General features: G+C 38.6%; 1 protein-coding gene across 4 annotated transcripts in view; it reads left to right on the top strand.

Annotated features, from left to right (window-relative positions):
* TMCC1 (transmembrane and coiled-coil domain family 1) overlaps positions 1 to 26073 on the top strand; it is a 143277-nt gene that overhangs the window by 104055 nt on the left and 13149 nt on the right. For 3 of the 4 annotated variants that reach the window (XM_088134290.1, XM_088134291.1, XM_088134292.1), the window contains one exon: positions 16170 to 17101. In XM_088134290.1, coding sequence (XP_087990416.1) covers positions 16170 to 17101 — 932 coding nt within the window. Of the gene's footprint in view, positions 1 to 15115; positions 15266 to 16169; positions 17102 to 26073 lie in introns of those variants that run through there. The other variant, XM_007423263.3, reaches the window with a different exon arrangement.

Consider the following 26073-nt stretch of genomic DNA (forward strand, 5'->3'; position numbering starts at 1 on the left):
GTTCCTGGTTCCTTCTAATGGATTTGTTAATGAACCTTCCCTTGGAATTCTGTAGTTTTTACAGAATATAATTCTCTAGGTTTTTAGATAGACAGACAGACATATACAGACATATATGTATATAATTGTATATTATCAGATACTGATGTTGATTAAAAACATGATTTACACTCTGCTGATTTTATCTCTAATGATGCACTGCTTTAATTCCTTCGTTCTTTGTATAAGGAAATATTTTACTATATAAGATCAACATTTAAAAGAAATAGTCTTGCTATTTATGTAAATCATATATAAGCCTGTGTGTGTGTGTATACACACAGACACACATACATGCACACGCTTTTCTAAAAGCTGTCAAGTTGAGGAAGGTTCTTTTCAGGTTCAGAGCTTGCTTCTACATGGTGATTAGATTCAAACTTTATTTCTTCCACATGCCCACAGCTTCCAGGTGGGAGATTTACCGCTGAATATATGGGGGATTATTTTGAGAAAAGAGATTAAGCATACCTTTTTGGGGGTGCTTTTAAAAATACTTTTTATTAAATTATTGATTAATTTGACAATACCCAAATGCACAAGGACACACAAACATGTATAGAAAAGAAAAGGATCACAGAGCCAAACATTCCCTTAAGCTTGAGATTGTTTATGTTGCAGTGGTAGAGTCCCTTTTGTTATGTTTTAAAAAAAACAAATGTGTGGTCGCTCAGAGTTGCTCCATTGCCAACAAAAGATTTTTTAACAGGGGAGATGCTCATATTACAATCATATAAGCAGGCTTAAGCTTTGGAACAAACTTTACCTTTTTCTACCCATGTTTTCCCAAAAAGAATCACCACTGAACATAGAGTTAAATCATATTTAGATGAGAGCATTTAAAATGGGTTCTCATTTGATAGGCTAGTTCAGATCTCTGATCAGGGCAATGGATTTTGGGATTCCATGATTGGATCATGGAAGCCCAGATACCAACATTCTATGGATCTTGGCTTCTTCAGTTTCAAGAAAAAAAAATAAAAATAAATTTAATAGCAGTAATTATTTGAGGGGTCATGTAGGCTATGTCTAGTGAAAATTAAATTAAGTTAATCTAGTTGAAATTAAGTCACAGAAAGGAACAGCTCAACAAGGTTAAAGTAGTCAGAAAACTCAATATGCAACTCTTTGCATCTCCCATTGTTTGTTAACTTATATAAATACATGCCCAGTTATTTCAACATAGACTTCTCTTTTCAAATAATTTCTAAGAGGATTTTCATGTAACACTTCACATCATATTTACATAAGTGGGTATTTAGATAAACTAAACTGAAGCGGTTTTCCTATACACTCCAACAAAATAAAAAAGTGGAGAAAAAAATCTAAATGAAAACTATACTTTCTACACCATTATCACAAGAAAACAACTCCATAAAACATGATATTGGTGGTGCAAACTCCCAACTATATGAAACAATTGTGCTATTTTATGTGACAAAAAAGACTGTATTTTTTCTGCAGCCAGATCTCCCCCCACTTCCCAGAGCAGCTGATTTGTAAAAGAGCTAGTCTGGGTCATAAGTAATTTCTAATGTAATCACTTGTGACCCACCAATAAAAAGATAATTCCCTCCATTGTGCTCAATTCCTGGTGACGATACCCACGCAGTATATAGAAGTGGTTTGCCACCACTCTTGTCCAGGGTATTTTTTTTCAGCTTTCCAGTCCGGCCAACAGCCAGTCACTCTGTCTCAGCCCAAGCCCCCTCACAGGGTTGTTGTTGTGGGGAAAATAGGAGGCAGGAGTATTAAGTATGTTTGCTGCCTTGAGTTGACCAAAATATATTTTAAAAGGCAGGTTGGTGATGATGATGATGGTGATGGTGATGATGATGATGATGATGATGATGATGATGATGATGATTCCCATCTAGTCACTCACCCAAGTGCTCCTAATTCTGCTGAGATCAGCTGGAATTGGCTAGAGGCAGCATTGCCACTTGCTGAAATATTGATATTTACATTACTTTTGATAAAGTAACGGCTTGAATGGAAGGGCCTCCCTGAGTGGTATTTAAAGAAAAGTATTTGGCAATTTTGGAAGAGAATGGAAGCTTTTACTATAAGGAACTATGCAGTAAATGTCTATGATATTCTTGCCATCCAATAGCAGAAGGGATTTTGCCAAACAGGAAGGAGTATAGAGTTTACCATAAATTGGTAGCAAAACTGAATCTTCAGTAAAAAAAAAAAAAAGGCTTAACCCTTAAAAAAAACTACTCTCTTCATGATTTTATAATATAATAACAACAACAACAACAACCAGCATTTGTATAAACAATACCTTTTGTAAGGTAAGACAGTATTATCCTTATATTTCAGAAGAGAGCTTGCTCTTGAAAATGTTACTTAAAACCATCTGATGAATTTGTGGCTGAGATAAGATTCAGAGCATACTGTGAACTAGAGTGTAGGTTTCATGATGAAATAATTTCCTGATAAAGCTTTGTAAGACGAGGAATATGTTCTGGCATTTCTCCAGCCATGCAGCTAGCTGCTTCAGAGCAGATCTCGACATAGAAAAGATTGTGCTAACTAATCTTTGTATAGAAATTTCTGATGAAACATAATGGAATTTTTTTATTTATTATTTATTTATTTGTTTAATTTGTCCCCCGCCCATCTCCCCCCAATGGGGGACTCTGGGCAGCTCACAACACATTAAAAAAATAAATATACAATTAAAACCTATAACAATACATATTCACAAAAATAAAAGGGAAAAAATCCAGGAGGCCAGTGGTTCAAGGCAGCAACGCCAGGCCACTAAGGGACTAGCCAACCCATAATACCTGTATGATAATTTGTTACAGACAGTCCTCTACTTATGAACTGGTTACGTTCCAAGAGGCTGTTTGTAAGTCCATTTTGTTTATAAGTCCAACCACAGTGCACCGCATATTTATGCCTGGAAACTTACAGTACGCCACATATGTATCCCCAGAAGTTTACAGCGCACCGCGTACCTACGCCCAGAAGTTTACAGCATGCCACATACTTATGCCCAGAAGTTTATGGCATGCTGCATACATACACCTGGAGGTTTACAGTGCACCACACACATACACCAGGAAGCTTACGGCTGCACGCCATAAACCTCCAGGTGTATGTATGCAGCGTGCTATAAACATCCGGGATCTTCCTTCTGGGAACTTCGTTGTTGGAGTTCTTGGAGGTTTGTTCGTATTGGCGAAAGTTTGTAAGTAGAGGACTGTCCGTATAGAAAATTTATAGAATGTTATAATGAAGTACTGAGTGTATGTCAGCAGATGGCATATACCTCCTAATTGATGGAATATGAGCAACAGTATGTTAGCCTTTAAGGTAGTCTCTAGATTAGAGATCCTAGCTTGCATAGAATTGCATGAACATGCTTTGGATAAACTAGGTATTGGTTGTGTTTGTGGCCTGCTGGGCAAAAACTGGCCGGAATTATTCTTTCCATTAACAGAGAATTTTTCATGTGCCGTGGATACAACTAATACTAGTAACCTAGTCTACAACTTCTCTATCTTACTAAAAGCATTATATGAAAGCTTTGCTAAAAGTCATGATGGGCAGCAAAGATCAATATTTATGGGCCCATCTGTTGATGGCCATGGCGTATAGGACATCTTGGAATTTTAAAGGAATGAATGGTAAAGAGAATGAATTTACAAATGAAATGGAAGAAGGAAAATGATGTGTTTGTGAAATTAATAGTCTTAATGTAGGGTGATTGAAAGGTTTTTGACAGACTACTGCAGAGGAGGAATGTAGCCTGCTCCAGCAGAGGTGGATTGGAAGGAGGAAATGGAAAATTGTTTAGTATGCAGTCATTCATTAGGCATATTTAAAGTATAAATATGTTTAATGGAAGTTTTCAGTTGTTTGCCTTACTGTGTTTCTTTATTGTTTCTCATGCTAGCAGTTTTCTTGCTGCTCCTTGCTTAGGGATTCATATCTATTTGCAGTACTGTATCTGTCACTCTATTACACTACAACAGCTCTGCAGTGTTGTTTCAGTGGTGTGTCTTTTTTATTGGAACAATATATTGACATAGTTATTCACTAAATAAGGTTGTCTGAAAGAATGTAAGAATACCACAAGGGGAGTTGCTATGCTAGTATGAAGGCATGAGTTTTAAATCTACTTAAGCTTTCCTGTTTGTTGATATGTTAAGTTGTAATGCAAGTTTTGTGGCAGAATCTGTTTAGGATTTAAGTACCACATAATATATGCACTGCATAAGTACATAAGGTATTCAGATATATTTTTCAATAATTGATACAATTATGCAAGTCACATATGATCTTTTTCCTGGTAACTATTATGCGAACATTATTTACTTCAAACTTCAGTTTCTATAAGCACTATAATAATGAGGGAAGAATACAGGTAGTTCTTGAGTTACGACAGCAGTTGGGACCAGAATTTCCATTGTTAAGGGATGCAGTTGGACAGTGCGATGTCAAGTGACCTCATCACTTAATGACGACAATCCCTGCAGTCTCTGTTGCCATCACTAAGCAAGGATTGTGGGTCGTTAAGCACCTCCTTGCAACTTCCTGCCAGCTTCCAACAGCCAAAGTCAGTGAGGAAGCTGCTGGGAAGTTGCAAGCCCCAGGTGGCTCACAAGCAGGCCAGCAGGCAGATAAGTGGCTGCTGCCAGGTGGGAGAGGGAGCGAGGAGGTCCACAAGCAGCAGAGGAGGTGTGCACAAGTGCAGTGGGGCTTGGGGTGGCTGCTGCCAGGTGGGGGGAGGGTTTGCGAGTGGCTGGGAAGGTGTTGTGCAAATGTGGCAGGGTTTGGGCTGGCTGCTGCTAGGTAGGGGAGGATGCGTGAGGCTGGAGAGGGTGTGCAAGTGGCCAGGGAGGCACAGTGTGAGTGCAGCAAGGCTCGGTGAGGGTGCACAAGGGTGTGTGGGTGGCCAGCAAGGTGCAGCACAAGCGCAGAGGGGCTGGGGGAGGGTATGTGGGTGGGAGAGACTTACCCGAGCAACTTGCAACTTTCCCTGCTGGCTTCCCGATTGACTTTGCTTGTGAGAAGCCAGCAGGGAGGGTCGCAAATCATGATCACATGACCATGACATGCTGCAACTGTCTAAGAACAAACTGGTTGCCAAGCATCCAGATCAGGATCACGTGACCGTGGAGGTGATAGGACAGCCAGAAGTTCAAGGACCAGTTGTACCCACCACTCGTTCAGCATTGTCATAACTTCAAACAGTTGCTGAATGAGTGGTCGTTAACCAAGGACTACCTATACAAGGGTGTTCAACAATATTTTGAATAGGTTAGTGAATCTCATTGATTTCTGTAGAAATTAAAATTGGGGTTTGCTATTATCAGTATGCTGATGATAGCCAGTTATACATCTGGGCTAACTGAGTGATGGAATCAAGGTTTTCTCCCAGTGTCTGGAGGGCTGGATAGGGAAGAACAGGATTTGACTTCAAGCCAAGCAAGACCAAGTAGTTGTGGGTTTTGGCATCTCCTGGTTATGAGGATTCACCATCTTTGGTTCTGGATGGTGTTGCGCTCTCCCAAACAGAATTGATACACAACTTCGTCCTCTTGCACTCTCAGCCTCTGATGGAAGAGCAGGTGGCAGCCATGGCCAGGAGAGCCTTTGCACAAAGTCATCTTGTATGCCAGTCTTGTATGCACTCATTCCTGGAGTCAGAAGTCCTTGGTCACCTGCCATTTGCACTATTGCAGCACACTGTACATGTGGCTGCCCTTGAGGACCATCCAGAAGCTGCAATTCATCCAGAATGCAATGTTGCAGGTAGTTGTAAGTGCAGTATGATATATCTATGTTACGCTGCTACTTTCCAAACTGTACCGGCTCCCTATACTGTGGTAGTATAGGGATTGGATGAGCCACTGCATTGGATGAGCCAGTCCTGCAGTGATTTTAGAACTGGAAAATAGTTTCATTTCAGTTATGCTTCAGTGTGGCATGTTTTGTTATTTGTTCTTTTGTTTATGTTTGGAACCCTATGTAAGCAGCCCAGAGTAGCTATTAGCAAGTTGGGTGGCCAAATAAATAAATAAAAAGCCCAAAATAATCTATGCTTGTGATTTAGAATGCATTGTTTCTGTTATCCTGTTTTTACCACTAGTAGCTTAATTTGGTACAGTGGTTAAAGGCACTGGATTAGAAGCAAAGGGCCATGAGTTCTAATCCTCCCTTAGGAACAATGGCCAGCTGGGTGACTTTGAGCCAGTCCCTCTCTCTTAGCTCTAGGAAGAAGATACTGACAAGCCACTTCCCAAAAAATGTCGCCAAGAAAACTTCATGGACTTGTTTCTACAGTCACCAAGAGTCAGGATTGACTCCAAGGGCCATAACAAAAGCAACAGTTTTCTAGAGTGTAGGGTGCAGAACACATTTTCTAGACTGTTTCATTTTCATTGAGTTTATTTTCCCCAAAACAGCAGTCACGTATCTCTTCCTCTTCCCCCCCTCCTCCAATAAGTCATCTTCTGAAAAACACATGAACTGATCCCACTGTATTACATATTATTCTATCTATGTGATGTGGTGTGTTTTGTAAAAAGAAATATTACATAGGAGAAACCATATCATCTAATTATGGCCTTACAGTAGCAAAAGCATTAATTCAGGAATAATTTCTTGATGGACTAGTCTTAAGAATGTAAAAAATATGTTTAGGTTTTTAAAATCACTTCATCTGGAGGGGAGTATAAGTGCTAACTTTCAGTTTGAGTAAAGCCATCTCCAAAGTAAGCCAGGTATTTTTATTTTGGTTTTGGTTTTTGATCCTCCTTCCCTTTTTTCTGAAAACAAGCATACCTTTTGTTCACATCTATTGCAGTTAGTATCCATAAATATCTTTGTGTGTTTCTGAATTATTTACAAAAATATTTTATTTAGATTTATACTCTTCCCTTAAAATACATTAACGGAGTGACTCAGAATAAAATATTTAAAACACCATGGAATAGCTAATACATTATAGTAAGCTAAAAACAGCAATTCTGTAAAAGCAGGATCAAAATAAAAAGCATACACAAGTTTAAAAGCCTGGGATTTTTTTTTAATTTATTAGACTTGCATTGCAAAGATGCCAGAGTGGACATTCCAAATGCAGGGCATCTGTAGTCAAAGCTTCTCTCTCTCCATAATTTGAACAATCCTTGTATTTTTGTAGGAAAACTACACTATGATCTGCTTGTCAAAATGTGTCTTTGCCACTGATGAATAATGAATGTCATCTACCACATGTGTTTCATTAATATGCAGTAAAGGGGTGTCTTTGGTTTTTAAACAATATTGATGATAAATTTTCTTTTTATATTGTTGTTGTTTAGTCGTTAAGTCATGTCCGACTCTTCATGACCCCATGAACCATATTGCACCAGGCCTTCCTGTCCTTCACTGCCTCCCTGAGTTTGCTCAGTTTCATGCTCATTGCTTCAGTGATGCTATCTAACCATTTCATCCTCTGCCGTCCTCTTCTCCTTTTGCCTTCAATCTTTCCCAGCATCAGGGTCTTCTTCACATCTTTTTATATTAGAATATTCTTAATTATTAGATTGGCTTTAAAAATGTATTTTATAACAGAAAAGTGAAGTGTCATTTCATTGAATTATAGTACTTCTTTAAAAGAACTGTTAAAATGTTGAGAGAATAATAAAAGCCTTACTATTTCATTGGATAATAACCATAATAATTGATTACATGTAGTCCTTGCTTAAGGACCCTAACTGGGACCGGCAACTCTGCTGCTAAGTGAAGCAGTCACTAAGTGGGAAATCACATGATGGTGACTCTGCTTTCCAATTGGAAAGAAACAAGACTACTCAGTTGCACACTTTCAGTTTTTGTTTGCCTCCTAACCACTCCCCCACCCTTTGGAATGCTTGAGTGCAATGCTCAAAAGCAATGCTATCGCACTGGCAGCCTAGGGCTGGGAGCCATGGGCACGTTATGCAGACAGCTTACTCTCTTGAAATCCCTTTCTCTCAAATTTCTTTGCTCTGGTTGGGGGGAGGGTCAGGCAAAGGAGAGATTGCCTACAGAAATTGCATACTTTTTTTCTCTCCCCCCCCCCCCCGGTAGAGCAGAGAGATTGGAGAGAAAGAGATTTCAAGAGAGTACCATAAGCTGTTTGCATAGCGCACCCGCGACTCCCAGCCCCAGGCTGCCAGAGCGATCAGATTGCTTTCGACTTATAGAAGAACAAACAGCTTATTTTCTTGCAATCCCTTTCTTTCCAATCTCTCTGCTCTGCAAGGGGGGAAAGAAAGAAAAAAACACAGGTCAGTCACAGGACAACACATACTGCCTGTAATGGTGATCACGTGACTGAGGGATGCTGCAAAGCTCGTAAATGGGCCATAAAGTTATTTTTTCAGCACCATGGTAACTTCAAACAATTGCTGAACAAATGGTTGGTAAGTGAGGACTGCCTGTGTAATAAATGTTTGTTTGATCAAATAATGAGTTGTAAAAATATAATCAGTGCAGAATAAGATGCAGTTGCCCAAAGAGGAATATACAACTATTCCCCATGTTATACAGAGGTTCTGTTTCAGGAATCTTTGTGTAAGCCAGTTTTTGTTTCCCCCTTGTACTTCAGATTGCATCCCTCACACAGGCATAAAACAGCAACTACCATTTTGCATATGTGCAAAAAGCTCCCCATCATTTTCACACTCATTGCATAAATTCAGGTTTATATAAGTCAGGGCTTACCTAACCCCTGCTTCCTGCCATACGTGTAACTGCAAAGACCATTTCATGCATGATTGGTACTCCTTAGCCCATCTTCAGTTCAGGAAGTTTTCAACCAGAGAGACTAGGACATTGTTCCTTCCATGGTGTAGAATTATGTTTACCAGTTGGATGCACTAGTAACAAATTGTGCTTTTGGGTGTGCATGCAATATATGTATATAATAGAGAAGGCACTACTACACAATCATAGACTGCAGTTCTGCATTACTTCCATTTAGTTCGCTTATTCCATTGACGTCAGTTTCTTTGGGAAGTAAATTCCACTGTAGAAAATATGTAGTAACATAATAGACTCCCTTTAAGACATTCCTAAGTAGTTGTTGCAATAGGTGCAATTTCACTAATACATATTAAATACGAATTTCATAAATCCGATTAGTTTGAACATGCATACCCATCATTCTCTTCCTTTTCAAGGTAAGCGCTTTTAAGAAGAATGCAGAAAAGGAGTAAGAAATATAAAGCCAAAAAAATTAAAGGCATGAGAGGAGAAAAAGGAATTGGAAACATAGCTAAAATTAGTTTACATCACCACCATTCACTGTACTTGTGCCTCTTTCTCTTGACCTATTCAATCTTCTTTCATATGTTTGTTTTGCAATCAGATCCTCATTCATTCTTTCTGACAAAACCACCTCTATGTTCTTCTCTTGTATTGATCATTCACTTTTGTATTCAATCCACATTCCTTCAGCAACTCTTCTTTCATGACCATATCTTATGTTACCACACTTATTTCTTAAGCATCCCATTTTCACTGTATCAGCTTACTTTATGTTTCTCCTGTCATACCCAACTCTCAGTTCTATACACCTGGTGGGGGAGGGAGGGCGAGAGCAGGGCAGGCAGGAAGAATGTTTTTAGGCCCAGTTGTTGCAACAGTAATTCATTCCTTGCAAAAGACCACATACTCCCCGGTACAATTCTATCAGCATTTGAATATTTTTAAATTTCTCCATCCGTGGTCCTATTTTTAATAAACATGTATCTGAATACAATCACATGTATTTGCTCTAGTGTTTCATTATTAATGTATAACTTGCAGTTGTACACTTCATTTTCCCTTTCAAATATGGCTGCCTTGATTTTTGATAGATTGATTTTCAAACCTAGTCCCCTCATTGTATCATATAATATGTCTAACATTTGCTGGAAATCATTCAGATTCTCAGCCAACAACACAACATCATATGTATACAAAAGTACACATACATTCATATCTGTAATTAACATGTCTCTAATGTTACAAGCGTGAAACTCGAAAAATTAGAATATCGTGCAAATGTTTATTTATGTCAGTATGGCAACTCAAAAGGTGAAACCAATATATGAGGTAGACGCATTACATGCAAAACGAGATATGTCAAGCCTTACTTTGGTATAATTGTGATGATTATGGCGTACAGCTTATGAAAACCCCAAATTCACAATCTCAGAAAATTAGAATATTACATGACATCAATAACACAAGGATTGGAAATAGAACAATATCAGACCTCTGCAAAGTATAAGCATGCATATGTACTCAGTACTTGGTTTGGGCCCCTTTTGCAGCAATGACTGCTGCAATGCGGCGTGGCATGGATGCTATCAGCCTGTGGCACTGCTGAGGTGTTATGGAAGACCAGGATGCTTCAATAGCGGCCTTCAGCTCGGCTGCATTGTTCGGTCTCATGTCCTTCATCTTTCTCTTGGCAATACCCCATAGATTCTCTATGGGGTTCAGGTCAGGCGAGTTTGCTGGCCAATCAAGCACAGTAATCCCATGGTCATTGAACCAGGTTTTGGTACTTTTGCCAGTGTGGGCAGGTGCCAAGTCCTGCTGGAAAATGAAGTCAGCATCCCCATAAAGCTCAACTCCGGAAGGAAGCATGAAGTGCTCCAAAATCTCCTGGTAGACGGCTGCATTGACCCTGGACTTAATGAAAGCACAGTGGACCAACACCAGCAGATGACATGGCTCCCCAAATCAACACAGACTGTGGAAACTTCACACTGGACTTCAAGCATCGTGCATCGTGTGCCTCTCCATTCTTCCTCCAGACCCTGGGTCCTTGGTTCCCAAATGAGATGCAAAAGTTGCTCTCATCAGAAAAGAGGACGTTGGAACACTGGGCAACAGACCAGTTCTTTTTTTCTGTAGCCCAGGTAAGACGCTTCTGACGTTGTTTGTTGTTCAGGAGCAGCTTGACAAGAGGAATACGACATTTGAAGCCCATGTCCAGGATCCGTCTGAGTGTGGTGGCTCTTGATGCACTAACTCCAGCCTCAGTCCACTCCTTGTGAAAGTCCCCAATACTTTTGAATGGCCTTTTCCTGACAATCCTCTCCAGGCTGCGGTCATCACTGCTGCTTGTGCACCTTTTTCTACCACACTTTTCCCTTCCACATAACCTTCTATTGATGTGCTTTGATACAGCACTTTGGGAACATCCAACTTCTTTTGCAATTACCTTTTGGGGCTTTCCCTCCTTATGGAGGGTGTCAGTGATGGTTTTCTGCACAACTGTCAGGTCAGCAGTCTTTCCCATGCTTGTGATTCCTACTGAACCAGCCTGAGAGACCACTTAAAGGCTCAGGAACCCTTTGCAGGTGTTATGGATTCATTAGCTGATTAGAGTGGGACATTTTGAGCCTAGAATATTGAACCTTTTCACACTATTCTCATTTTCTGAGATTGTGAATTTGGGGTTTTCATAAGCTGTACGCCATAATCATCACAATTATACCAAAGTAAGGCTTGACATATCTCGCTTTGCATGTAATGCATCTATCTCATATATTGGTTTCACCTTTAGAGTTGCCATACTGACATAAATGAACATTTGCACGATATTCTAATTTTTTGAGTTTCACCTGTATATTGCTCAGCTCAGCTGACTACTGGCATTTTACATAAAATATAAGAATATAATAGTTATAACAACAGCAAGCACCCACTCTTACTGCATTCTAATGTATATTCATTCTACTTTCTTATTTCCTTTCCATCCATTTTCCCCAAGATCTACCCTTGTCACTCCAAGAAACTCAATCATTTCTTTAGATAAAGCCCCATCAATGGATTCATATCCTTAAAAATGTTAAAATGGTATCAATAGATCTGAAATTAAAGTTGATTCATCAAAAATTGTATTTAGGGTATATAGAACTCCCCAAATAACGTATTTGAAAGGATGGACATAAGGTTTTCTTTGCTGGAAGCGTAAAAAATTTGAGGCTTCACTGACCCATATGATATGGTCATGTGATCATTTGGTATCTTTTGGAGATATTGTGTTAATGTATATAAGAAGATTTGTGGAAAATCTCTAAATGTTAAAGATGTTGATGTAATGTTGAATTATGTACCAAAGCTTTGAAATTTGATTGTTTATCAGGAATTATGATTGTATCAAGCATGGGGAGTAGTTAAAAGGATCATACTGAGAAATTGGAAATGTGATATTATTCCAGATGTCAAGGAATGGTTGTTGGAAATGTGTAATATATCTGTTTTGGAAAATACAGTATTTTTAACTAACCAAAGGAGGCAGCAACATTGTTACTATGGCAGAGATTTTGTGATATTTTACAATAACATTTTGTGCTGTTCATATTATAGTAGTGTATTCATTAGTAAACCAGTGACTATTAATCAGTATAAATATCTTTGTTTCAGAAATATTTGTCACATGTACATTTATTTACATTTAATTAAATTCTTTTATTTGTATAATTTATATAATCCTTTTTTTCTTTTTAATTTGTATTTTTAGTTTGTTTGGGGTTATCTTTCTATTTTTTTAAGCTTAAATATTGTTTTGTTAATTGTGCATGCATAAAATACATAAAATTTATTTAATTAAATGTAAATAAATGTATATGTGACAAATATTTCTGAAACAAATAACCTAGATTTTTTAGGGTGTGTCCACATATTTTCCCATAGATCTCATCCCCTCTGAAATGATGTGTGCCCTCTGCAATATTTATACATCTATGGAAATTAATGTTTATTTAAAAATTGTTGCCCATCCTCAACATATTCAGGCTTCCTGACGTTAACATATGCAACGTCATTGTTAGAACTTAACTAAGTATCACCTGTACCAATTAATTATTCCCTTTTGGAATAATTGTACAGCATAGGGATACTGGCAGGTAGCACTTTTCCTAAAAGGAGTGTAGCACCTGTCTTCAGTTACACTTGCTGCAACCTCTAAAAACCTTGACCCTCTTCATATACAAGTGTAGCCTCTAGAGATAAGTGTTCTCTGAGATTGGTCTTGAAAATGATCTAGGAAATTAAGCTGACTCAGTGGCACATCTACTGATGGAGTTGCAATTTGCAAGTTGGGCAGCCATATAAATGGATGAAATAAATAAGGGAACAAACAAAACCAAATCAGAGTAGCTTGTGATGGTTTTAGCCATGTCAGGACTCTTCATCCCTGCTTTCTCCAGGGAGCTCTTTCAAACCTCCAGAGCCTTCAGTCTTATGGAATCAGAGACCTGGCAGCTTAAAACTGTATTTCACTTTTGCTCTGCTGCCTTTCCCAGCCCAGGTAGGTGATCCCCATGCTGGGAGATGGCAGTAGAAAGGGATGGCCAGCTGTTTACCCACCAGGTTTCTGGTCCCACAGATCACCTGTGGTGGGGTTGGAAATGGAGGGGCTTTGAAAGAGCCACCTCTCCCAGACCAGGCCAAGCCAGGTAGCAGGTGAAGGAGGAGAGCCAGCTTTTCCCCTCCAGGTTGCCAAGTTGGAAACTGGTGGTCTGGAAAGAGCAGTTCTTTCTCTTACTGCCAGCTGCCTCCTGTGCTGGTAAGCTGTTAGTTGTTCTCCTTTTGAACTTGATTAACATCTGACCAGTATTGGGGTGGACCTTGTGGTAAAAGGGGAGAGCGGCCTTTCTCCCCTCCATCAGTGCCTGTCAGCTGAGCTAATCTCCATTGCAAAGCTTTAGAAATCATTCATAAAACTTTCACATCAGGAGGCATCCTGCTGGTGTTTCCTAGAACAGGGGTGGACAAATTCCAGTCCTTCCATTACATAAATCTTTTGTAGATTTTATATTCTCTTCCTGGGATCTCTCTTTCTCTCTCTAACTATTCTTTTAAAATGGCATGGTTCTGTTTTCCCTCTAGCCATCATTTTCTATATGTGTGCATGCATTTTCTCTCTCTTTCCCTCCCTAAATCATTTTCATTTCAAAAGTTAGCTTAAAGTAGCCTTTATTACATTTCAGTTTCTGCCTTATCTCATGTGCAGCCTTTCCTTGTTGAAGGCACAGTGTAATGAAATTTTCCCTATTTACTTACTTACTTACTTACTTACTTACTTATTTATTTATTTTATTTGACTTGTCCCCGCCCATCTCCCCTCAATGGGGGACTCTGGGCGGCTTACAACAAACTAAAATCGGCAATACATAATTAAAAGATTATAAAACCAAAGTACAAAGAGAAAGATAAAAAGGCTACAAAATCCAAGAGGCCGATAGAGGCCACACCAGGCTGCTAAGGGGCCAGCCAATCCCATTTTGATATCCTCCCTCCCCACCCCAGGCCAGATGGCAGAGCCAGGTCTTCAAATCCCTCCGAAAGGCCTGGAGTGAGGGGGCCTGTCTCACCCCCGGGGGCAAGATGTTCCAAAGGGCGGGGGCTACAGCAGAGAAGGCCCGCCTTCTGGACCCCGCTAATCGAAGTTCTTTTACCGCGGGGATCCGGAGCATGCCCTCTCTGTGAGATCGGGTGGGACGGGTTGAAATCATGACTCAAACTTAATCCATAGCTACTAATGAAACATGTGACCAGTAGTTGTCACCTTGCAAGCATTCAGACTTGTAGGGTTACTCAGAGCTTAATTTGTTCAGTCTCTTAATCTCTGGCATATTCACACACAGGTACATACCTGTTTGCTTCAGCTGGTAAGTAGGAGGTTGTGATTCCTGTTCTCAAAACAAATTGCTGCTATAGTTCTTGAAACTTCTGAACAATTACAGATGAAAAGAAATGAGCATTTCTCCTCAATGGACTCTGCTTTTTGTTTTTAAAAAAGCTGTTCTGGATCATCCTTTTCACTGGGATCCCTGATAGGCCCTTTGCCCTTGAAAATATTTGGGTTTTATATGGATACTATGTGTTGGTGAGCTTTTAGAGCTTTCATTTTATTTAGGTAGGTTTCTTTCCTTCTTTTTTTTAAAGGAAGGAGGAGGGGAGCGTTTATCTTCATAAAGGGCTGGCTTCTAATGAAGTCATGTTGCTATTTTTCATACTCCAGTTAGGAAGCCTAATAAGTTCCCTGTTTGGGGAGGAGCTGCAGGGTAATTAAATGATTCACCAGTTTCTGTAGTGAGCTGCCTTCCTTGAAACTTAGTTTTATAACATTCAGGCAGCATAGGTGGGTGAGCTTTCAGCAGAGCAGTTGTAGGCATGTTGGTCCTTTGTTCAAGTCATGCACTGGGAACAACTCCTGCGCCTCAGGAAAGCCAAGGTAGGCTAGAGAAGTAAGAATGATTTCTTTGTTAGAAAATAGATGAATAAATTACATTTTAGTTACATATATGAATTCTTAAGACATTTACTGGTTAAGAACAGCTATATGATGAGATGATTAAAACCATTTTCATTTGGCTATTTCCAGTGCATTTAAAATGTGTATATGTACTTTTGCTTTGGAAAACATAGATAACATCTGTGGAAATGTTGCTCTTACTATAAACTGAAAGATTTTAGCTCTGAAAGCTAAGTAGAATTGCCTAGAAACTATACATACTATCCGAAACTGATCCCTTACACCTGAGGTAGGTATCTTGGTACCTTCCAGATGTTTGGAACCAATTCTTATCCCAACTAGTATAGTTGGCAACGGATTTTGGGGGTTGTAGTCTAAAACATTTGGAATATAATACATTGTCTGCCCCTGCCTTACACTGTTGCCTGAACCTCCCTTCAGTTTTTACCATTTCCACAGGAATCCTATCTGAAGTTGCTAAGGCCTGTTTCTAAATAGGTCTTGTCTTTTTATTGATTTGTGGATCCTAGTGATCTGTATGATCACAGTAGGGCACATAGTAGGGAATCATAATTGCATATTTATGAGGGATTTTGACATGCATGTCTTAGGTTTATTTTTCAGGTAACAAGATATACTTAATTATTTTGAAATTTAAGTTTGCTGTCCTCCCTATCTCACAAAATAAATACATATGCCAGAGTACTATGCAAGGTCTATCCATATTTCTTTATCATTTTCTTTATTGATGCTAACAGCCCATACTGAAATTTACTGACTTTTTCCTTCAACTTTTTAAGATACCCAGATTTGTTTGCATTTTTTATGACATTGCCATTACCAAATCAGACTTTCATGTTCATTTTTTTAATTCTCTTTCCAGATCGAACGATTAGATGTAAGTAGCCTAGCACAAACAACTAGCGCAGTGGCATCAAGCACAGACTGCAGTATCAATGCAGACTCTGTTGATGGAACACCAGATCCACAACGCACAAAAGTGGCCATCACTCATCTGCAGCAGAAAATACTGAAACTTACAGAGCAAATCAAAATAGAGCAAACAGCTCGGGATGACAATGTGGCAGAATACCTGAAATTAGCCAATAATGCTGACAAGCAGCAGAGTGCCCGGATTAAGCAGGTGTTTGAGAAGAAGAACCAGAAATCATCCCAGACAATCCTCCAGTTGCAAAAGAAGCTAGAGCACTATCATCGGAAGCTGCGAGAGATTGAACAGAATGGTATTCATCGACAGCCCAAAGATGTCTTGAGGGATATGCACCAAGGGCTAAAGGATGTAGGAGCAAAAGTCACTGGCTTCAGTGAAGGAGTAGTAGATAGTGTTAAAGGTGGACTTTCCAGCTTTTCCCAGGCAACTCATTCAGCAGCTGGAGCTGTTGCTTCTAAACCTCGAGAAATTGCCTCACTTATTAGAAACAAGTTTGGAAGTGCTGACAATATTACTAATCTGAAGGACGCTTTGGAAGAAAGTCAAGACGATGGAACTGGAGGAAAGACTTTAGGTGTTCATAACTTTCAGTCGAGCCCAAAATATGGCAGTGAGGAAGATTGCTCCAGTGCTACATCAGGCTCAGTGGGAGCCAATAGCACCACAGGAGTCCACTTGGGAGCACCAAGCTCCAAAACAAACACTCTGGAAATGCAAAGCTCAGGGTTTGATGCAATACTGCATGAGATTCAAGAGATCAGAGAGGTTCAAGTACGACTGGAGGAATCCTTTGAAGATCTCAAAGTTCACTATCAGCGAGATTATACCTTGATAATGCAGGCTCTACAGGAAGAAAGATACCGGTGAGCACTTAGCAGTCCAGTCTTTCACTCATACTACTAATCTTAAGGCATATTCAAAACTGTTTGGATACCAGCACTCATTTACTATTAATAAGCTTGGGGGCAGTATCATTACAAATAATTTGGTTTATACATATATATTCACTTCTGGCTTAAATATGTAGGTTTCCTCCCTTCCAAATCACCATTTCTGTCTTCTGCTTCCTGTCATAACATTTCAATTCTGTTAATGCCTATACTAAGTTTTAAAGTTTAGGTAGTGCTGGACTACAGTTTCAAAATAGTCCCATTGTCCTAATCTTGTTGGATGAAGAATGTTTAAGCACAGCCTTTTTGATTACTTATAAATTACAATGGGTGAATATGTTGCAGAAAAATTCCTTGTAAGACTCAATCTGTATAATTAGTATTAACACTGAGCTTGAAAACTGGTTGTCAGCCAGAACAGTATTTCTAATGCTGGCTTGTTATGTTCCCAACCAGTCCAAAGGTGTGTTTCTCTAAAAACACATCCTAGCTCCAGGGTAACCCTAACCCTAACCCTAATGTTGAAGTATAATTTGTTTTGCATTGGAAACAAAACCCTAATGCAAGATAAACATTTGTGTAGTTTTATGCAAGCTAAGGAATAGATCAGGCTTCATTACTGGGAAGAAATAGATCATAAATATCATTTATTTTCCTGTGATGTTTGGTATAAATCTAATCAGGATATTTTGTCAGTTCTTCCTCAGAGCCCCAGAACTAGTGCTGAAAAGTTGACAATCTTGATGCCATTTACAGACTTCAAAGCAAGGAATGTAAACAGTTAAACTCTTTGTTGTGGTTGTAACTTTAAAATTAGACCATAATCTGATTGTACATAATGATATTTTACTGTTATCCTTAAATAATCAAGAAAGAGATGTTTAACAATTCACTTAAATGAGCATATCTAAAATGGCAGTCTTGAACTGATAACTTTGGGTTTGGAGAAAATATAAGGATTGACAAACAAAATACTTATCTCATTATAACATATGCATATTTTATTAATAATTTATAATATCAATACACATTTTTATTATTTTAACCATCTCAAAATTGAGTTGCAACTCATTTTTTTAAAATTGAAATTGTTTTTAACACTTTTAAACTTTTCAGTAGTTTAGCGAAAGCATGTAATTTAATAAATGCCAAAAGTATTATACAGCCAGAAGGTACAATTGCATGCTGTCAAATAATTGAATGAGCATGTTTGAATTGACAAAACACCTTTAATTAGAACACTTCTTATTTGAAAAATATAGAATCAGAAAAGGGAGACAAATAACGAGAAGGTAGCAAGTGAGGTAGCAAGTGAGAGAAGATTAAATAGTTCTTGTTCTTCGAACATAGAGACATGACTATTTCATTTCACTCATTAGAAATATCAATCTTTGGGGATCTGAAACTTTTCCACAAATGCTATTTATTTATTTATTTGTATATATAAAACACATGAAGTTACCTTATTCTGAGGTATACCATTTAGCCATCTGTTTTAGTATTCTCTGAGCTGAGCAGAGATTCACAGATCTCTGTGGGATACAGGTTTTTCACAGCATCACTCATTAAGGTGTTTCTAACTAAACATTCTACAAACTGCATGGAAAGGATTGTGATTTTTTTTAAAAAAAAACTATTTTAACAATGGCCATTTCCTTTACCCATTTTTCCCAGCCCCTTCACAATTAGATCTTTTGCATACTCACCCATTCCCCCCAAAAACCTCTTTAAGTATAATTTCATAATGAAGGTAAGCATTCTATTAGATATATTTTAAAAACAATGCCCATACATAGATTAAACAAATACCCGTATTACAGAGTTTTAACTATATTGTAAAGTTTAGGACATTTCCTTTTTATACAGAATATTAAAGCATGCACAAACACACACTTTTTTAAAGGAGAGTTTATATTGGTTCTCTTCCCTGCAAAATATCATTGGGATGACATTAATTTGACAATTATGGGAGCTTCTTTAGTGCACAACATATGCATCCCAAAAGAAATAGTTATAATGAAAACGGAGAGTTTAATTTCCAGCTGCTTTCAGAAACACAACTTCTGTTGGCTAAGAAACATAATGCCAGTGTAAGGCCAACTTCTGATTATTACTATTTTTCCCATCACATGGAGGCTCTTTTTCTGAGCATTTATGTCACCACTCTAGGATCACAGGTAAACAGAGAACATTACGTTAAAAAGTTTCATATTAGTTGAGAAGCAGTTTGCTTAAGCCTGCAGATAAAACCACTGTTGGAAATCAAATTAACAGTCAGATTTTTTTCTCATTCTAATATACCAGCCAAAAAAGTCTACCAAAGGGTCAGATTCCTGTTGAGGAATTTTTCCTCTTTAATAAGAGCACTTGTTTGTTTTACATCAAGTGGGTTTATCATTCCCTATTTTTCTGTGGCTGCCTCGGTTCTTTCATTGTCTGTGTTCACTAGGGCTTGATATTGCTAGAGCTGTGTCCTGTTCTGACTCTTCTTTCTCTTTTCCTCTCCACACTTTTTTGAGGACAAATTATTTTTGCAAGTCATCCATCCTTGCTTTGTAATGTAACAAATAGTTAAAACTTGGGCAAAAGCTGTGCTGATTTTCTATTGGACATTTGACGTGGCCTCATAGTTGAGAGAGAGTAGCCACACCTTTCTCTTTGGAAATCCAGTTCTGCATTCATCCCTGTTCTTTTTACAATTGCAACCTTATCAGCAAGACCAAATTACAAAACAAGCTGTTGCTTATCCGCTTTTAGAGCTGTAGCAGATGTTTACTTGATAAAAAGGTGACTTTCTGTACTTTCATGAGAATTCCTGTTGAGTCTCCCTTGAAACTGTTCATGACTCAATAGCTTTTCTACACAAAGTGAATTTATGAGTTCACATAAATAAGATGTACTTAGTTTTGTTCTCAGTCTACATCATATACTGTCTGAATCAACTGAAGTTATTGTACATTTGTTTTACCTTTTTGGTAAACTGTAATTCCCTTGACTCTCATTTCAGTGGAGTTTAATCATAGTCCACCAAGAAAGGTTCACAATAAATTCTTCAGCATTCTGCTCACTGTTGCTATGTGGACATATAGACAAAGTTTTGTTTGGGTATAATCTCACTTCCTGTTACACAGATTAAATGTCTTTAGGTACATTGAGCTTTTAGAATAGTTAGATCTTCAAGATTGCAGCCTATGTTTACGGCATACTACTGTGCACAAGCATTCATTGCCACTCTTGTAATAGAAGAGGAAAACAATGCTGGGTATGATTAATGCCTCAGGCTACTGGTTCAAGACAACTGGTTGTAAAGTATTTTGATATGTTCCAATTAATTCACTACCTTAAGTATCCCTCTGATGGCGTGGGAACCACTGTGTCATGGGAACTGCTGAGAAGTTAGATAGCCAGGCTCTAAACTGTTTAAAGCTTTAAAGGTTAAGTCCAGTGTTCTGAATTTAGTCCAGAACATAGTTGGCAAGAGTAGATGGTCTAGATGCTGTTTGGTTTGTGGTAGATGCCTGGCTGCTGCTGAGTAATTGAGGCTGAGGCCTCTAACCTGTACAGTGCCTCAGGGCTTGATGCTCTCACTCCTTCTGTTTACATTACATGTGAGGCTTCATTCTATAGTAGGTCTCCTCATTTCTCCGTGGGCAATTCCAGATGGTGTTGGCTGGCAGGAGAGATTGAGGCTGAGCCCCTAACCTGTGTAGTGCCTCATGGCTTGATGCTCTTACCCCTTCTGTTTAAATCTACATGAGGCTGCTGGGTGAGGTCATCAGTTCAAGTCAGGTGTCATTAGTATGCTGATGGTACTAAGTTGTATATCTTGATCCTGGGCCACCCAAGTGATGCTGTTGAAGTTCTGTCCCAGAGTCTGGATGAGGAGGAATACATTCAGGCTAAACCCCAGGAAGACTGAATGGTTCTGGAACTGCCCTCACGGTTCTGGAATTTTTCCATCTTTAGTCTTCGATGGGGTAGCATCTCCTTATTCAGGACTGGTGTGCAACTTGGGGGGCTTTCTGAACTCACAGCTCCTGCTTGAAGAGCACAAATTCATCTGGTGTACCAGTTGTGCATTTCCTTGGCTAGAGGGCCCTCCAGATAGTCACTCACATCCTAGTCATCCCATATGTTGACTACTGCACTGCATCCATATGGGGCTGCCGTTGAAGCTGCAGCTGGTCCAGAAGGGACCTTCTGGTAGCGGTGTGGGCAGTGATGGGCATGCCATAATATGCCCATGTAATACAATTGCTTTGAGACTGGCTGCCAATTAGCTTCCGGGTGCAATTCAAGGTTCTGACAAGCAATATAAAATCATGTAATCATGTTCAGGTAGACCTCGCTTAGCAACTGCCTCAGGCAACAGTCATTTGCAGTTACAACAGTGATGAAAAAGTAACTTTCCAACCAATGTCCGCATTTACAACTGTCACAGCGTCTCTCTCGTGTGTTTGCCATTAGAGTCAGTTAGTGTGTGCTGTCCTGTATCTGACCCATTTTTTTCCTCCCACCCCCCTTGCAGAGCAGGATTGCCTAAACAAGATATCTCTTCCTGAATTGCTTTTCTCCACAGTGCAATGCGTCCCTAGAAAGTCCTAAGCACAAGTTAACAAACTCAGTTCTGTGACCTTAATTAGTTGAGGCTGGCTTGCAGCTGCTGCCTGTAACTGACAAGACTTTAATCAGTTTCACACCTTCAGCTTTTGTTTGCATTCTAAGCGACTTGGGGCTCAGACCCACAAGCACACTAGGCAAACAGCTGGTGCCGGCACATTCCTTTTGATATGTATTTCCCATTGTGTGCCTGCTTACCCTCTTGTAATCCCTTCCTCTCCAATGAATATAAATACAAACATTAATTTCCTTCTTGCTGATTATCCCAGCGCCAGGATGAGCATTCCAAAGGGTGGGGGAGTGGGGAAAAAGGGCTGTAAGATTTGCCATTTTACCTGGCTTCCTTGTGAGTTGAGTTCTGGAAGCCTTCCCCGCCATTTGGGCTCACCCAGCTGTTTGGGGTCACATCCTTTTGACATTGTAAAGCAGAGGAAAGCTGAAGTAAAATTGTAAGCACAGTCACGGTCATGTGATTTTCCACTTAGTGACTGGATTGCTGGTCCCAGTTGTCACTAAATGAGGACGACCTGTATGACAAAGAGACGTTTTACTTCTCTTGCAATATTAGTACTTGGAGCCACCCACTGAAATCAAAAGTAGGACTAATTAAAGGAACTATGTATTTGTCAATGTATAGTTAAATTATGGAATTTGCTGCTATCAAATATGATCAGTTGAGATGGTTTTAAATAGGTATTTCAATCTCTTATTAGTGCTAATGGCTCTGTACTATCCTCTGAATCCCAGGGAGCATATTTTAAATGCCAGTTGTCGTTTAGCAAAAGTAGAAACAGGGCTTATCATCCTTAGGTCCTATTTGTGAACTTTCTGGTTGGTGACTTACATCATAACATTGTGAACTAAATTGGGTTTTGGCCTTACCTAGCAGGGCTCTTATATTTTTATTTTTTGTAACCTTTTCTATGTTTATTAAAAATCCTGTAGTTCAGTGTATTCTCTTTGAACAAATTTTAAATTTGGAAAGATTTAGAAAATAAATGTTATGTTTGCATGTATATTTTATCTCCCAGGCATTTAGGATGTCACATCGTTTATAAAAATATAATAAACCAAAATATTGCTATATTTGCTAGATCTCAGTGCCTCCATGTGGAAAACTAAGAGTGTTCTCTAAGGTTTCCATCCATGAAAATTTCACCATTTCATCAGAAAAACAATACAATTATTTTCCTCTCCCAGAAACCTCACATCTGCTTTCTAATGAGGATAGTGCATTCCTCATATACTGGAGAATGTTTCCTGTACCAGACAGCAATATGCAAGCAGTAACACACAGGATTTAATTATTTTATTTATTATTTATTTATTAAACCAATTTATATAGCCACCCATCTCACCACAGGCAACTCTGGGCGGTGTACAACAAAGCTAAAAAAATGAATATATTAAAAATGTAAAAATCAAAATAGAACAGAGAATACAAGAATATTAAAAATAAGGGAGCCATCTCACTAATATCCACATCCCCTGGGATCCCCAGGCCTGCTGGCATAACCAGGTCTTAAGGGACCTCTGGAAGCATAACAATGACAAGGCCAACCTCACTTCCGGGAGGAGAAGATTCCACAGTGCAGGCACCACAGCAGAAAAGGCCCACTGCCTGTGGCCTGCCAAATGTAGCTCCCTAGATGATGGAACCCATAACATGCCCTCTCTGCTGGATCTGGTAGGACGGGCAGATGAAATTATATTGGAAGAAAGAATGTAGGAAGCCTCTGCCACCTCTAGAGATAACCAGCCCAGTGAAATGGGAATGTACAAATTTGTTAGAACATACCTATAGACTCTGACCATCATTGGAGAAACTTTTATTTAACCCACAGATACTTAGATGGTTTTAAATTTGGAGAATATGGAAGGTGCATCCTGATTGTTGTACACTCCATATTCTTCCTATTTATGGGATATGAGGAACAGTATATTGGCTTGCAAGGTAACCTCTAAATTAGAGATCCTAGTTAGTAAAATAACAGCATGCTTGGGATAAAATGACTTTGGTTGCACTTATGGCATGCTGGTGAAAATGTGTGAAAACTGACTGGCACTCTTCTTATTACTAGCTGCATAATGAAAGAAAAACAAATATATTGCATGTTTGTGAAGAGGAAAAATGAAATAGAACTGAATAAAGGCGGTCTGATTTCTGGAGTGAAGTGGACAAATATAAGCAGGGAAGTGAAGAAGTAGGTTTAATCTTGAATGTATGTCAGAGAGTATGAATTGGTATCATCTATGTTGTGGGTGTGTATAAAAACAGGAATCCATAAGTTGGCAACAGTTACATGTTGAACGGAAATAATGGAGGAAACAGAGATGATTTTGGGGGAGAACTGTGCATCATTCTGAGTAAATGTAATCCAAGGAGACTCTGCTAGATGACATGAATGGATGAGTAGGAATAAGAAAACTACGGAAAAAGCGACTGGACCGTTTGGAAACTCAATAATGATTGTTTGGCAAGTAACTGCTTAGAAGATCCTGTTTGTTTTGAATATGTGGTTTAACTGTTTTATTTATAAATGCAGCGAATGACTACAAATATAAAAGCATGATTGATTTGATTGTGTATAATGAAAGAGAGAATTAACAAAACCTACAAGGGTGGTGAAGAATTCTAATTTTGGGGGGCGGGTTTTGGAAAAACAGACTTGAAAGAAGACAAAAGTAGTAAAAGAAATAATAATGCAAGCACAGAAATTATGAGTCCTCTAGGATAAGTTATGACTAGTCTGGAAATAAGTATTAAAAGTTAGATTAATTGTTCAACAGAATGAATGGAAAGGGGATGTAAGGAAAGAAGATGTAGAAGCTGCTGAAAAGAATATGAGAGTACCATAAAAACATAGTTATGCTAATGTATGAAAAAGGATGCTTGATGTAATGATTTGTGGATGAAATGCATATAATGTATGATTGCTGCAAACATGACAATGAGAGAGACTGAGAAATATATTAAGAAAAAGATGCAAATTGTAGTCAAAGAGAGCAAGGAATTGGTAAGATTAAAAGAAGCAGAGAAAATGCAGAAAAATCTTGATGGATATAAAAGTTGTTTTAGAAGAGATGAAGAACCTTGAAACTGAAATGAGGAAATGCTGAAAGATTTGTGCAGGAATGATAATGATAGGTTCAAGAGTAGAACTGGAGAAGTATTAGTGTCTAAAAAGTAGGTGATAAATACTGTAGGAATGTTAAAAATTGTAAGATTTCAGTTATAGATTATGTAATTGGAGAAATGTTAAAATATTTCTGTAGATTGCATCTGTACCTGACAATTGGAAGAATGCTGTTATTGCTTCCCTATATAAAGGGAAACATTGCAAAAGTGAATGCAAACTTAATACAGGGTTTGTTTCTTAAATGTGCATAGGAAATGTTTGGCAAAATTCTGATTGAAAGGGTGTAAGACAGTGAGCAAAATCTGGAAAATGAAAAGTAGCTTTATGCTGGGCAGGAGTTGTGCAGGACAGATTTTTGCTCCTCAGCAGGTCATTAAGAAACACATGAATAATTTTACATATGTTCATTCAGAAAAAAGCATATCACAGAGTGAATAAGCTAGAATTATGGAATGTTTGGCATGAATATAGGGCTGAAGATTAGTTGCTCAACACAGCAAAGGTAGGATACAATGGAAGTAAAGCAAGTGTGAGAATAAATGGAATGCTTAACAAATGGTTCAGCACTGAACATGGAGTAAGGTAAAGATGTGTGATGTCCCCCTGGTTGTTTAATAAATGCTTATGATGTTAGAGGTGTGTCGGTGGGCATGCGAGTTTTTATATCCAGATTATGCTTTGTTCTTGGTTAAAACATGAATAGTTTCCAATGAAAGATAGATTGTATGATACAGTGAAGACTATCAATCTGAAAATTAATGTATCCAGATCAAGATACATTAAGACAGGGGAAATTGAGTGAAGAGTTGCAAGTTTAACATAAATGCGAAGAAACTAACACACCAGGATAAATTTGTGTACCTTGTAAGAAGGTATACTAAAGCTAGAAAAATTTTAAAAGATGCAAATGCTGCCAGAAAGGGAGCAGATAAATATGTGGTCTGTTATGAGGAATGAATATTCCTGCTTCTCCTCACTGTCATAAACTGAGAAATGGGTATGTAAGGAAAAACAGAAAAGTTGGATAGAACGGGAATAGGGCATTTAAGAGTGTGTGTGTTAAAATGAAAGATAAGATGCAGAATGAATGTGGTTTCCATACAGAAGTGAATGTCCAGTACAAAAGTTTGTTGTGATCATGAATGAGTATCAAATTGTAAAACAAATGTATGAAGATTGAATATC

Source organism: Python bivittatus, unplaced genomic scaffold, assembly GCF_059951505.1.
Source record: "Python bivittatus isolate LINGU-HERP-01145 unplaced genomic scaffold, Pbiv_v1 ctg000080_np1212, whole genome shotgun sequence".
NCBI classification, from domain to species: domain Eukaryota; kingdom Metazoa; phylum Chordata; class Lepidosauria; order Squamata; family Pythonidae; genus Python; species Python bivittatus.